General features: G+C 38.2%; 1 protein-coding gene across 1 annotated transcript in view; it reads left to right on the forward strand.

The window, feature by feature from the left end:
- LOC137124266 (neuronal acetylcholine receptor subunit alpha-7-like) overlaps nt 1-15560 on the forward strand; it is a 38650-nt gene that overhangs the window by 15646 nt on the left and 7444 nt on the right. Inside the window, exons 3-6 of the mRNA XM_067499081.1 lie at nt 412-456; nt 4848-4957; nt 10054-10133; nt 12222-12389. Coding sequence (XP_067355182.1) covers nt 412-456; nt 4848-4957; nt 10054-10133; nt 12222-12389 — 403 coding nt within the window. The remainder of the gene's footprint in view (nt 1-411; nt 457-4847; nt 4958-10053; nt 10134-12221; nt 12390-15560) is intronic.

Here is a 15560-nt window from a genome sequence, read left to right on the forward strand (position 1 = left end):
ATGGTGCAGATAGAAATTGCTGTGAACTCATGAGGAGCCCCATCCTTTTCGCTCAGTGTCACTGTCAGCTTCCTATGCAAATTGCTGTTTGCCCTATTTTATTTATCGTTTTCTTATTTAGGATTTTGTTTAAAACAGCTAAGCATGACTTCTGTTGTGTAACATTACAAGCATTGCAAGAAAAAAAGCTGCAGTGCATCATTGTCATTCAGTGAGCACGCCAGCTCTGAATCATCTGGGGTGCAGTTTGACTTCATAACTGATCTGTTCTCATAATCCCACCCTGTGTTTACCAGACATGCAGTATTTATTTTTCCTTTTCTGCCTGCAGAAAAATTTCATTCACTATCTGTCTAAAGTCACATCTACTCACTGCTGATTATTCTCTCTCTCTTCCTGTTCCCCCGCCAGGATGAAAAGAACCAAGTGTTGATCACGAACGCCTGGCTGCAGCTGGTATGTCTCCTAATCTGCACTTTCTGTGTGATCACCTTGTGATAATTGTCACTAAGTGTATTTTTGGAAAGTGTATGTGATGTTTGGAAGAAAGTGCTTTTGTAGCCATAGACCCACGTATGATAGTTTAAAGTTAATAACCTCTTGTGTTGCAACTGAAATTGTTTCTGCAACAATATTTCAGTGACTATCTGGGGCATGTGACAAAATGTACCATGCAAGCCTGAAGATGGTTTTCCTGCAATTTAAAAAGAACGATAAATGGGAGTGTTATTTTTTTGGTATTATTTTTTATGATAAGGGTAAAAACATCTTATTAAGCCAGTATATTGTGTTTTCAAAAGTATTCTCCTATGACATTTCTTAGACTACTTTTGCTTTTATTGTTCATTTGCTATATTACAAAATGACACTTTGAGTTTGTCTTGAGTGACAAGTGACCTTTTGTTACTGTGGCATTTATCAGCTGTAGCTAGCTAGCTAATCCTAGCTCTTGCAAATTTTACTACTGTATTTAAATCTATCCTTCAGGGTCAAATTTAAGCACACTCCTGTGTGACTGTCTCTCAACTTAGGAATTATTTTCAATTTTCGCCTCTGTAAAATATAAAAAAAATAGTGTCTTGAGGAAAAAAAGGGGGGGAAGCATTACAAAACAAGAAAGAACTGTATGAAATTGTGCGATAGGAATTTTTTAAAAGTTAAAAGTGGTATTAAAACCTGAACTACAAGCTAAAGTACATTATATTCTAATGACATGTTCTGCTTTTAAAAACGCTTTTAGGTTGAGAATTAATTATATTTGGCAAAAATAATTTTGTCTGAGGTAGCACTGTAGAGTGTTGGTGGAGTGTAAACCTCCAATTTCAGGATAGAGCTTAATGTTAACAAAGAGTCGCTGTAATTCGGACACTGACTACAGGAAATTTAATCTACTAGGTTGATACATGCACACAGAAGCAGGATTGCCCGCCTTTTCTCTTGCAGTACAACATCCAATTGTCTGACAACAGCATTATTAAACAATTTTATGGTTATGTTTAGGCACTCACAACAGGGAAAGAGAAAGATCAAGGGCTGGCTTAATAAAGAAAAATACAAGTAGATTCATTGCTTTTACAAAAATCCACCATTCTTCTCTAATTCTAACATAAGTGGTTTTCTTGCCTCAACCTAACAACACGAGGTCTCTGGGATTACAGTCCTGCACTTTGTATGTCCAGCACCAGCCCCAACCTGACTCATTGGTACATGTAGCGCTTCAATCATTAAAAAAATAAAAATAAAAACTATGTGTTGCATCGGAACTTGTAATCCCATTTGCACTTTAGTTTTTTAGCATACAGGGTTGGCCTAGAAGGTGTGGCCTCCCTGGTTGATGTGAGAAGTCATCTTACCGGGAACTCACACTCACCCAGACTATTTAATATTACCCCTACACTGCTTGACACTTGGCTGCTCAGCTGTAACTGTAATCAGCCAATCGTCGTTCAGGGTTTAGTGTAGTGTTTAGTGTTTAGTGTTTCTAACAGGCTCCATGTACCCTCATTCTGACATATAGCTGTCATAGAGCAAGAGGCAAGGTACACCATGGACCGGTCTCCAGTCTGTCTCAGGGCCATTACAGAGAGACACACAAAGACAGACAACTATTCACACAGAGTGAAAAACCAACAAGCACAGGGAGAATAGGCAAACTCTGCAGACGGCAGGCATGTGAACTTGTGACCTTCTAGCTGTGAGACAGCGGCGCTAACCACTCCACCATTGTAGTGCCAGCTACGGGACATTTATCCCATAAATGAAAGTTGGAAACAGGTGAATGGATGTGAAACCAAGAAGTGTACGAGTGTGCATTAAAATTCTTAGTAGCTTTGGGAAGTCATTATATTAGACCAGTAGGCTCCAACAGTCAGGCTTACTATTTATCAATCAGTCAATTATTTAGTAAACCACTTCTTTGATACTGGCATCCACTTTGGTGTTACGGGGGCTTCGCAGACGCAGCAGATTCTGAAGTAGAACCAAGAAGTACATAAACTAGCTCACAGATATTCACACAGAGAAGGGACTGTTTCACCTTGGCTGCATTAAGGAGGATTTTAGGATTAGAGGTTTATCAGGCAATGAATGTCTCACATCCGAATGGACAGGATTTTATATGGTTTTTAACTGTGAGAATTGTAATGAGCTTAGATTTTCTAGGAACTAGTTGATATTTCGTTGTCCTCCTGGACAAGCTCTTGTAGCTGATGGAAGAGTAGCCTTTAAAGGCCAAACTATCAAAACCCAAAGCAATCAAAATAATTTGGAAGAGATCCGTCTTATATATAAGAATGGCATTTTGTTTCTAGGTTCACCACAATGAAAAAAATCCATCCAGCAATGTATCTGTGTGTTTTTTTGTGTGTGTCACTCTTTTCACAGAAACTATGTTCTATAAAAACAATGTCCCCCCAAAAACCTGCTTACTACAGTAAAGTTTGTTGATTATCCAGCATAAATGAAAAGTCGTATTAGAGTAATTTCTTTTTTCATTACTCTAGGCACCACAACACAGATTCCATTCACAGTACCTTCATTCTTGACTTAAAATCAATCAGTGCTAATTATACAATTATTTGCTCAACTACTACACTTTCGTGTTCCTTCCACAGTCTAAACACATGCATCTTAGGTTAATCTGGTGACTAAATTGTGCATGGGCGTGAATGGGTTTCTGTGTGTGTGTGTCTCTCTGAGTTTGCCCTGAGACCGTCGACCTGTCCAGGGTTTACCTCGCCTCTCGCCCTATGACAGCTGGGATAGGCTCCAGCCTGTGACTTTAATCTAATGGATTTCAATTTTCTGGAATGAGGGAACAATTGTAGGAGCTGAATGTGCATTAAAAGTTATCTATATTTAAAAAACAAGCTTTGTTTTAATTTTGTTTCCCATTTTGAAATTATAGAGATCCAAACTTTTGAGGTCAGCTGTATATTATACATTGGTATTTCACAATGTACCTAGATTTGCTTTCAGTGACTGAATTTTACACTCTTATTAAAAAGCTAGTTGCCCCAAATTAGTGATGCTTTCTTAGTTACCGTTATGTAACAACAAACCTATTCTTAGACAGCCGTTGCCTTATGTAGCCCGGTATCCTCCTCAGCTGCTCCCAACTGCAGAGTCACTGAGGTGTAATTTGTTGTATGGCTGTTACTTGTGCCTTGCCAGCCAACAAATATTAAAAAAAAAAGCTTTCTAGTACCAAACTGCCAAGTCCCAGAGATGTCAAGTGTAGTGATTAAGTCATTAGCTGCGTGAGTGGAGACATAGCAACAGGCTTATTTTATATAAAGGGCATCTCTTTGAAGAGAAAATTACTTTTGGTTGATTGTTCAACCACTTTCACAGACAGAGGCACGTAAGCACAGACAGATTTACATGCGTATGATCATATCCAAATATACATAAACAATACCTAGAGCTTATTTATGGAAACAAAAATACACCTTACACTAATAACTTAACATGCACTTGTTCGTGTGCTTGTACACGCATACATATAGGCACAAACAGTGGTGCTCAGTATGTTATGTGGCCACAGTGTTCCATTGGTTCCATTGGTAATGTGCCTCATAGTTACATCTCATGGTGACACCTGAGTGCCTCTATACAGTAAGTAACTTAAGTCACTTACGTAACGTAAGTGTATGTGTGTATACTAGACACACACACACAAACACACACACTACTGTGTACTGCATATCACATACAGTGTTGACACACAACAAAGTCTCTGTCTTTGTGCTTTAAATGTTTTGATGCTGGACTCACTGTGACCCTTGCTGAATATGGGCCCTGATTCAAATGGGAGTGCAGGGGTCAGTGCCAACAACTGTTGACTTGGCAAGGATTCACTGCCAGACTTCATTATCAGAGCTGGAGCCAAAGTGTAGGAGCCAACAGATTTATGAAAAATAGCTCGTGTTAATTGAGAGTTGGTTATCAATGTAAAGACTTTAATCTTGGAAAACTGTTGTATGTCAGCATATATTTTAAGAAAAGATGCTATGATGCACAAATTATGCGTGCAGTGTGTGTCGTTGTATCAGCAGTATTTAAGATGTGACATTCATCTAGATGTCAGAGCTGTGAAGGTCGCTAAAGTTCAAGCTTGCCGACTGATTCATCATAAACAACAACTAATTGATTTGCCTATGCAAAACAAAAAATACACAACGATAAAATGCCTCGATAAAATACCAGTCATGTCTCTTCTGTCACTTCACTTTTATAATCATTGTCAATCAATTGTGTTTGGCCTCTTTTTGTGTTTCGCACCAGTGGCTACTTTTTTAAAAAAATATCTTTGTTTAGTGATTGTTTGTGTATTTTGTTTGTTGCAGTATTGGACAGATATTTATCTCTCATGGAATCCTGAGAGCTATCCCGGGGTTCAGAACCTTCGCTTCCCCTCCAATCTGATATGGGTCCCCGATATACTTCTCTACAACAGGTACATTCATCTCACATCTTCCTGCTATCTTTTTTTCCCCTCTCGTCACATCTTTATATCATATTAGTAATAAATATATCACACGCCTACCACATTCCTTGAACCCCTTTACTGACTGGTGTAGAATTTGGATTTTTAAGTTTTACTGATTAGAGCCGCGTTTGAACTCGATTTAGCACTAGGTAACATCACAAATCTCCAAATACAAAACAGGACAGTCTAGGATCTTCAGATCCTCCAAGACGTTTTGCCCCAAGACTTTACACAACCTACTCTGGAAAAGATGAAATCAACCTTTTTACTTGGCATATTCAACAAAATGTGATCATGGTGACATTTTAAAATGTTTTACGGGGTTTGTTAAATCCTGAAAGCGAAAAGCTATAACCCCCCAGAACATCCAGCCCAGATCTGTTCAATTCTGCTGACTGAATGAAGTCCAAATGACACAACCCACTCCTTAGACTACACAGCGTCTACATGGACCTGTCCTGAACAGAAAACTAAAACTGTTGAGAAAACAACACAGTTAGTGATTATTTCTACATAAGTTGCACATTTTGTTAGTCAAAAGTCAAAAACCAAACATATTTAGTTTATTTCTATCTATGAAAATGAAAAGTGTCACAGAAGAAGCTGAAAAAAATTGTGGGGTATTTTTGTTGGTTAAATACTGCGAGTTTTCAAATGCTATGTTGCAAAGTTGAAATACTTTAAAGAAAAGTTTACTGTATATGAGGATTTAATGTACTAATTACCTTAATGTACTATAAATATCTAATGTCAAAATGCATCAGTTAAATTGGGTTTTATTGATTTTTGATACATAAATACTTTCCACTAGAATAGACTTTATTGCCTTGAACAATAACGGGGGTACAACTAAATTAAATAAATCTACAGAAAAAGTTCAAGAATTGTCAAAGAATATTGTCATGTGAGTGACTCATTTTCAACCAAATGTTTTAATGAACCTTACAATCTAATGAATTAAAGAAGCGAAAATCACTTATTATTTCATGTAAAAAAAAAACTGATTAATCTCAGTAGCTACAACATAATTAAATTCAAATAATCACCAGTTAAAACAATAATATAACGAGTCTCAAGCTTGTTCCCAGAAAAAAAAACATTTGAACATTAATCTTTTATATCATCACTTAAAAATTAGGCATTAATTAGACTGGTCAAAACAAACTAATTTCACTATTTAGTAGTGACAGGGCCATTTTTCTGTTTGACCCTTTTGCACTTAAAGTCAGCCCCATAGTGTAGATTTACTGATCAATTGTATTTCAAACTGTGTTTTTAAAAAATATATACTGACTAAGCAAGTGATAAAGAAAGACAGCCGAAAGGATGAAACTGTAATTTTTTTGTCAATCATATCAGTATCTACTGGCTGCTGGCACAATGACCGCAGTGGGTAATCTATGACCACTCTGTTTTCTGTTCTTTTTCTTCTTTCTTTTGCTTCTGTTTACACCCATTTGATTTCTACCACACACATGCAGATTGCCTGGGCTCTATTTACCCCAAAACACAGTGGAAAGACAAATCCCTCACATGAACATTCACTCTTGGTTATAGCCTCGTTTAATGAGAAGATCAGGCTGATTCCCTCTGGGAGGACATGCACCATAACTCCCAGGGGGCTTTGCATCTGTTGCTTGTAATGGGCAGCACAGTAGGAATTGTGACTGAAAATGTCTAAAGATGGCTAAGCCAGTTTCTTTCATTCCTTCGTCAAAGATTGGGATTTGCTTAGTAAGAAGGACAACAATCTGTCATTTGAACACCACAACAGTTTCTTTAATTCTAAGAAAAAACTCCCTCCCATTCAAACAACTCAGCCATGTTGGCTTTCTACTACATGTCTCGAGACGAGGCGCCTTTGTCTGTGCTGTCACTGCTTGGCTAGATGGCAGGGATGTGAATAAATTGAGGTGCTAGAGGCTCATGATACTTCACAATATGGTCTGAACACACTCAGTTTTAATAAGAATTTAAGGACCTCGCAAGTTTACTAGCAATCAGCAATTGATCACTTTCCAGAGCCTTTTGTGCTTTAACCTTTTCTGTGGCACCAGTTTTATCCTCAAACACAAGCTGCTTGAGACAATTGTTTGATTCATCGAGAGCTGCCTCCCTGGTAAATGAATAACATCTAGAACAAATACTCCAGTACATCCAGTGGAAGCACAACACCTCAACTAGCACATATAAATGATTTGATTAATAGTATCAATATAATAGGAGAGAAAAATGAGGTGCTGTACATGTGGTCTGTTACCTAGAGTACTTAGGGCCTTTTTATGTCACTAAATCTACTTGTCTGGTTGTAAAAGGCACCAGGAGAGAAGCTGTGTGACGGTTGCACCATTAATAAACTGTCATGCCCCAATAGAGAGTATTTAGTAGGGGAATAAGATACAGATACAGTTTTTAGTGCATCAATTGTTCTTGTGCTTCTAAAGAATCACACACACTTTCTTTTTCCACAAATATCCACCAAGGGAATAACACTTGTTAAGGGGCAAAGGCAACATGATACGAGGCAGAGCTGAAGTTGATTGATGGTGCTGGCTTTTCAACGCTAACTTCAAGGTGATTGAGAAGTGTTTTATGGGGGGAGATCGTGAAAGATTTCCAGCTTGGCTTGAGCTCTGTGTGTGTACTTGAGAGGTAAAGGGGAAGAACTGTGAAGTTTGGATTTCTGAAAGGATGATACAGGACATTAAGCAGCTTACAGTGGGGTTCAGCAACCACTAATGATAACAAAAGCGTGGTCCTGACACAGACACAGATTGAAAGTGACATTTCTTAGGCATGTGAAATAAATCATGAGTAAAATACTTCATTTCTATTTTCATGAACCAAGAAAGCAAGAAGAGAGATTAAAACTCATCAGATAACACAATGAACTGTGTGTTCAGCAACTTGTGTAATTTTGCAAAGCCAATATTCCCCCAGTGAGCCACCGGGCCCCCCACTGGGAGTACAAAAAAATGCTTAAAGGTGTTTGTTCTGGTGGAAGCTCCTCACTGGGGAGTCCCCAGAACTATGTTCTTAAAACGATTTTGGAAAGCGCCTGGTCTGAATATTTCATTCCTGGACTGTAGCTGGGACACAAAGTGCTGCTTCCATTAAGTATCTTATGTAAAAAATAGAAGCCATCTCTCGTTGTGTGTCCTGACTTCAGCAGGATATAACTAATGATGCTGTATCACATTCAGTAGTAGTGTTTTCACAGGAATGAGGAATGGTTCATGAAGAAATACACACTAAGTAACAGACTTCCAATTCAACCAATTTATCATGCTCTTCTCTTTTCCACATGGCATATGGTCTTTGGAAAAATGCTCCACTTAGTGATGTAATCAAAATGTTATTAAAATGATGCATCAACATATCTACTGTGATTCTCGTGTGCTTACTACGCATATCTGTAGCCAAGGTACAGCACCACCTTCCAACTATAAGGTTCAGCAAACCATTTTTTTAAATCTGATACTAAGTCAGGCATTTTATAAATATGAATTTTGTGTTTATATAGATGGTTTAAAGAATGAGAAATCTAACTTTTCTCTTTCGAATGCTTATGCCACCCAATCATTGCAGGTGGATGTATTTCATATACTATTAAAAGACTAAATGCAAATTCTCAAATTTTTTTCTAGCAGTGGATAAGAGTGATTATGCTGTTTCAACATGTTTTCACAGCCACTTTGTTTTTCATCTTCAGCTAAGTGAAAAGAGGGATAGACTCAGATTATTCATGTATACACATTTGCATTGGGCAATAGTCTTGTCCTGTTAAATGCCTCCTGGGCACAGGCCCAAAGCACGTTTCCAAAATTTATGTTCTACCTTTTCAACAAAAAGCCTTGAGTGAGAGTTATATGCCCCTCACCTTGTCTCTCGGCTTTCAGTCTCATACTGTAAGTGATGGAAAAGCACTGAAGGACAGCAATAAATGATGTTGCGAGTCTGACTACTGTCTGGATGTGAATGAGCATTTATTTATTGCTCGGAATGAGGTTCATTCTGCCTGCAGAATTTTATAGGGGTCACAGCCTCCCAAAAAGTATGAATAAATATACTAGGTATAAATAAATGAGTAAATACTATGTTGCCATTATACAGCAGGAAGCCTTTAACTGCACCAGTACTTCGGTCTAGAAGGTTCCAGCATGTTTGCTTGCTCATGTATCTGTTCTATTATTCTTTCACAAGACCTTGAGTCTTCTAAAATTTGAGCTAAATGCTGATTCCAAGCTTGCAGTGTCAATGCCATCTTACTCGTGTGTATCATTGTCCAATAGTTGCGGAGATATTTGTAACGTAATACCACAAATGTGAACTTTATTGTAGCAAGAGAAAAAAAGCAGGGGATCACTGGTTTGAGACAAAGATGGAAGTAGTTGATTTGAAGTGGAAGCCATTAATCTTGGCAAAAGATGGCCTGAGGCTTAGGCCTGGCTACCAACAGCCAATTAGGTACGAGTGTGTCACTACGTGTATTTCAATGTAGATACAGGTTCAACATTTCTCAATAGTTTATATGAATAAAACAAGGAATGTGCAGGACCAAACAACTGAATGTACTTTTAAAATCAGTTCTTCTTTTTTAATGTATTCAATAATTGAAGACTGGAATTTCTGAATCTCTCATACTTCTGACATGCTTCATTTCCCACACCATTTTCAGCTTTTGTTCTTTGGTGTGAAATGTGTAATTTTCTGATTATGATATCTGTTTCTGAGTGTACATAATCCCTGTCTGTTTGAAGGACGTGTTGATAGCGGACAACTATGTTTGTTGAAGATGATCAGTAAAATTAAACACTATCAGTCTGAATCGGCACTAATCCTGCTTGTCTTTGCGCTGCCTGTCACCTTCATTCGCACCTGCTGTTTATTGTCTGGGTTTTCTTTTTATCTATCTACTTTTGTAGTTTTGTACTCTCAGTCAACTTTCTGACCTCTGCTTTTGTTGTTCTTTCTTTATATAGACATTTTAATTATTTTCTGTTTTTTTGGACTCTAAATGCTCAAGTCTTGTTCAGAAATAAAGCACTTTTGTCTCCATGCAGTGCTGATGAGAGGTTTGATGCCACGTTCCATACAAATGTGTTGGTCAATGCTTCAGGGTCTTGCCAATACATTCCACCAGGTGAGGCTTTTAAGATTTGATGTATTTGTCTTTGTCTTCTCTTTCCCTGTACACTTTATTACATATCCCAAGTCATCATTGTTCAGTATCACCACCAAATTATTGCAAATGTTTTGGTTTTCACATGCTTATTGTTTTTGTTTGCACTGGAACAACACAAAAAAACAGAGAAGTCAAGTTAAACTTGATAGAAATTCACACGGAAGTCAAAAAGTTGACGCAACCTTTGTGTTGTGTGTCACACTGAGCATGGATAAAAGACAGAAGTGTAAAGAGGTGTCTGTGGATTTGAGAGAAAAAAATGTGGAAAAACATGAACACTCTCAAGGCAACAAGTCCATCGCCAGAGATCTTAACAAACAAATTCAAAATTAAATCTTAAAAATCTTAATAAAAGAATTCAAGCTGATCTGAAGACACAGGGTACAGTGCACAGAGCAGTGACAGCTCGCACTATCCGTCACCATCTGAATAAAAGGACCCAGGAGGACACCACTGCTGACACAAAGGCATAAAAAGCAAGACTGGAGTTTGCCAAAACTTGTTTGACAAAACCACAATCCTTCTGGGAGGATGTACTGTGGACAGATGAGACAAAAGTAGGACATCATGGCGCCGCTTACAGAAAAAGAAAAGAGGCCTTCAAAGAAAAGAACACAGTCCCTCCAGTCAAACATGGTGGAGGTTCAAAGATGTTTCGGGGTTTTCTTTGCTGCTTCTGGCCCTGGATGCCTTGACTGTGTGAACGGTATCATGAAATCTGATGATTACCAAAGAATTTTGGGGAGCAACGTAGTGGCCAGTGTCAGAAAGCTGCGTCTCCACCAGAGGTCATGGGTCTTCCAGCAGGACAATGACTTTGTTCCAAAGGTTCCAAACAAAGTGCTGGAGAGTTCTGAAATGGCCAGCAATGAATCCTGATCTGACTCCCATAGAACACCTGTGGAGAGATCTCAAAACAGCAGATGGGAGAAGGCCTCCATCAAATCTGAATGAACTGGAGCAGTTTGCAAAAGAGGAGTGGTCCAAAATTCCAGTAGAGAGGTATAAGAAACTCGTTCATGGTTGCAGGATGTGATTGATTTCAGTTATTTTTCCAAAGGGGGAGCTACCAAATATTAAGTTAAGGGTGCCAATAATTTTGTCCAGTGCATTTTTTGGGTTCTGTGTGGTACTGTATCAGATTTGACTTTTCCTCTGTTTTTTTTGTTTGTTTGTTTTTTTTGTTGATCCAGTGCAAACAAAAACAAAAAGCACGTGAATACCAAACAATTTGTAATTGGAACAATTTTCTGAGAAAAGGGTTGCGTTTTCTGACAGAATTGCAAGGCTGCTGATATATTTGGCCACGACTGTATATATACACATACACACACATATATATATATATATGTCCACATGTTGATTTGGCACAGTTTTTTATGCCGGTTGACCTTCCTGACGCAACCCTGCCCGATTTCTAACGCCCTTGGCACCGGCACTGTGCGACTGGGGCTGGGGATGGGGAAGGGCTGTTGGGGGTTTAGTGTCTTGCCCATCGACACTTCGACATGTGGTCGGGAAGAGTGGGGCACAAACCTCCGACCCTATGGTCAGTGGGCAGCCACTCTACCAACTGAGCCACTGCCACCTCCACAAATCAGTATAGCCATTGAACACAACAGATTTGAAGTACTGCAATCAGTAAAGCAATTGTTTTGTCACAAAACATGGTGAATAAATAGTATTGCGGAATTAATTTAATAATTGTTGTTGCTGCTGTTTTTCATTTGTATCAGATTCTTACTTTTTCTTTTACAGTTATAAGTTTTGCTAACTAAAATGCAATAACATTTTGTAATGCAGATAAAACGTCAACATCTACAGAATGAAGACATTTTTAGAGTAACTGAATGTATTTCTCCAGAATGCATCAGAACCTTGGCACATGTTTCTCCAGCTAGTCTGACTTTTGAACTTAAAGGAATATCTGATCTGTGTTAACTGACAGTTTGGCCAGTACTTTGGCATCAGAGGAGACAGTAGCTAGTAGTAAAACAGCGTTAAGGGTTTCGTGACAAAAGCAATTTCTGCATCTCCTTTCTCCAGGCATTCTAAAGAGTACCTGCTACATCGACGTACGATGGTTCCCATTCGATGTGCAGAAGTGCGATCTCAAGTTTGGCTCCTGGACTCACAACGGTTGGCTGCTGGACCTCCAGATGATGGACGTGGACATTTCTACCTACATACCCAACGGGGAGTGGGACCTTGTAGGTAAGATAAAAAAACAGAAAGACACAGACTCAGCTAGTAAAACAAAATCTGTCATAAGCAAAGACTGTAGTTAAAAATAGGGATGTTGTTCCTGTAGAGCAAAGTGAGCTTTAAACAGGTATAAGAATCTGTAATGACATTATTTTACAAATGTGATGCAGAGACAGATTGGAAATATATAAAAACTGTACAATTCTTCGATATACTTGATCATCAAAAACTTAGTGTCATGTTCAATAAATTTAGACATCCAGTCAATGTCACCCAGCTCTGACAGCAGATGTTTCAGCGATGGCATCTTCCTTGTAAGATGCCATTCACACTGACATTTTCCTGTCTATCAGTCTTGCTTAAACAGTGCTTCATATAACCTGGAGAATATCGCTGCTGTTTAGAATCCGCTGTATTCACACATCTTTTATTTAAACATCCAACAGACGCTACAGCTTGAACCTTTGCTGTGGTGAGACTCATTTTAACTATATAGCAAGAGGTGGACTATCACAAGTCAAAATACTCCACCTGTAAGTAAGCAACTTTAGGTTTAGGAATGTAAAGTAAAAAAAGAAGTTTAGATTATATGTATATGTATATTTTCTACATATAATGCAAAAATGGTCTTGACTAACTAAATAATATAAATGAGAAAATTATGGGAAAGACAGGCTCGACTGTTTTGAAGAAATTGTGTTGATAGGCACGTCAGAGCAGTATGACTGAAAACACCATGGGGATTTTCAATTGGTATTATAGTTTGTGTCTTGCCATGAAACAAAGTCACAAAATTTAGATATTACAATGAATAAATATGCTGATGTCTTCTCTTGGTTCTTTTCTCATTTCCATCATTTTTTTTATTTTTTACCACCAAATGTGGTGGTATGTGCAAATGAAGAACTCATAATCTCAGACCTAATTTTGTGTGTTTATCAGAGGCTAACAGACAAATTCACATTCAGACAGACGTGCACATGAAATGAGTGTTCCCAGCTGGCTTTGGGGGGGAGTGGGGGGGTGCTGGGGGCAGCTGGCCCTGGAATGGTTCACTTAATTTAGGGACAGCCAGGCAGCACACTGGCCAAGAACACACACTGTCCTGGTGCCTCAGAACATACCAATGCCATCATGTGTATAAAAAGAACACACACGCACACACGAGTGCAATCCATCAAATAATAGACGACTAAAAGAGGCTATTTCTCTTCAGGGTTCAGGTGACACAGTTTAAATTAAATGAAAATGATACGGTGCAATTTGATTTCTAAGTGAATGAATGCTTTCCAAACACATACACACTTTCTGTCTTCGGGCTGAAAAAATAAATCTTTTTTGTGACATTTCCTGCTACAAAAATGAGTTGTGTATTTTGAATATGTTGCTGATCGTGTACCAAGGTTCATGTTGAGAGGCTGATACAGCTGTACAATGGTGGTCCAGCTATAATCAAATTTGGGTTTTAGGTAGATTTTTGCTCAACATTGATTATTGACTGTGAGTCAAATGACCCTCCATGTACCTCTCTCTCTCTCACACACACACACACACACACACACACATTTGCACAGCTGTTTGTAAGGAAAATGACCCTAAACATAACAAACAAGTTCACATTTTTTAAACTGCTGTTAAAACAGAAGTCAGGTGCTTATACGTACTGTATAGGGCAAAAGGTCTTACTAACTGTAATACTTCTTTCTGTTTAGCTTTTAAAGAAATGACGGCAGACAGTTACTTTTTTGGACAAAAAGCCCAAAAAGTGATTCTCTAAAGGAAACTCATCATCCAGCTGGGTGGTTAGGGTTAAGGAAGAGGGTGAGGTTAGTTTAGTAAAGCACTTTTTGGCAGACAATCTCTTTTTTGGTTCCACTTCAATTACTGCTTAACCCCCACCATTCCTCTAACCCAAACCCTAAATCCAAGTCTTAACCCTCAATCAGGCTTTTTAAGGGATGTGAGTAAGTAAGAATTGGCCAGTGTCCTTAAACTGGGTTAGGGGGGGTTTGGGAAACCTGGTTTCCCCAGGTGGATTTCCATCGTAGAATGCTGATTTCTCTGCAACATATACGCATAACCAAGATTCCAATCAGCTTTCTGCAGCTGCACATGTGTATAACAAAAGGCTGCACACACGAACACGCTGAGTGATAAAATAAATGAAAATAGAGCCGCTGATAGCATTTTCTGTTGCTAATCTGCTGTTCAACGCAGATTAGCAGAGGACATGTAAATATGCCAACAAGACAGATCAATTGGAGTAAAGCCATAATGGCCGTCATTAGGCAATTGATGAGGGATTGTTCTTAGGGTCATTGAATTTGAAGGCTGTAACATTCAGATTGCTGGGAATGTGAATGTCAGTGGTTATGTGTCTGTAGATGTGCGTGTCTAGGCTGAGAGTGTCTGCATTAGTAAGCAGGAAGTCAGGGCCTGACTGCTACTTTAAAATTGGACTTGACTTGAGGCATCTGCTTAGACAACAAAACACAAATCACTTGTGCTTGATAGATTTTAGATCATCCAGCTTTGTTAAACACAAGGTTAAACAGACTTGAGTAGATTATTCTTTTATATAAAAGATTACACTATGATATCACTGTATTACATATGATATTAATTAAGGCAGAAGTGCAATTGTTTCTCTACAATAAGCATGTGGAAACATGGTTACCGAGAACATATGCTTATGGTAAAATCCCCATTTTTACTAAATCCAAACATCACAATACAACATGTCTGTGCTCAAATAAAACCTGGAATTTGACTTTTAAATATTGGAACTATTAAACAGCATATTTGTGTTATTTAGGAGAAACTGATGTAAAATCTAAACCCACCGTCCTGTATATGAAGACACAACATGTTTGCTTTTAGAAAAAGGTGTCAGTACTTTATACTGTACTTTATCTTCCTTAGGAACAAATTGACAACAGGGTGGCAACAGGAAGCATTTATCATTTCATTTTCTCCCTGACTCTCAGTTTTTCTTTTCAAGGATTCCAACTGATTAAAAAACTTCCTCTCTCAACAATATTTACCACTACAAATTATATTGTAATGGTTGTTAACCAATTCTCTATGCCAACAGTAAAACAATAAACATTAAAAGCATTAATGGCTGAGTTTACTTTTTCCCCCCCAGTGACAGTACAGCTAAACATTGTTACAACTAAG

The sequence above is a fragment of the Channa argus genome, chromosome 3, assembly GCF_033026475.1.
Source record: "Channa argus isolate prfri chromosome 3, Channa argus male v1.0, whole genome shotgun sequence".
NCBI classification, from domain to species: Eukaryota; Metazoa; Chordata; class Actinopteri; order Anabantiformes; family Channidae; genus Channa; species Channa argus.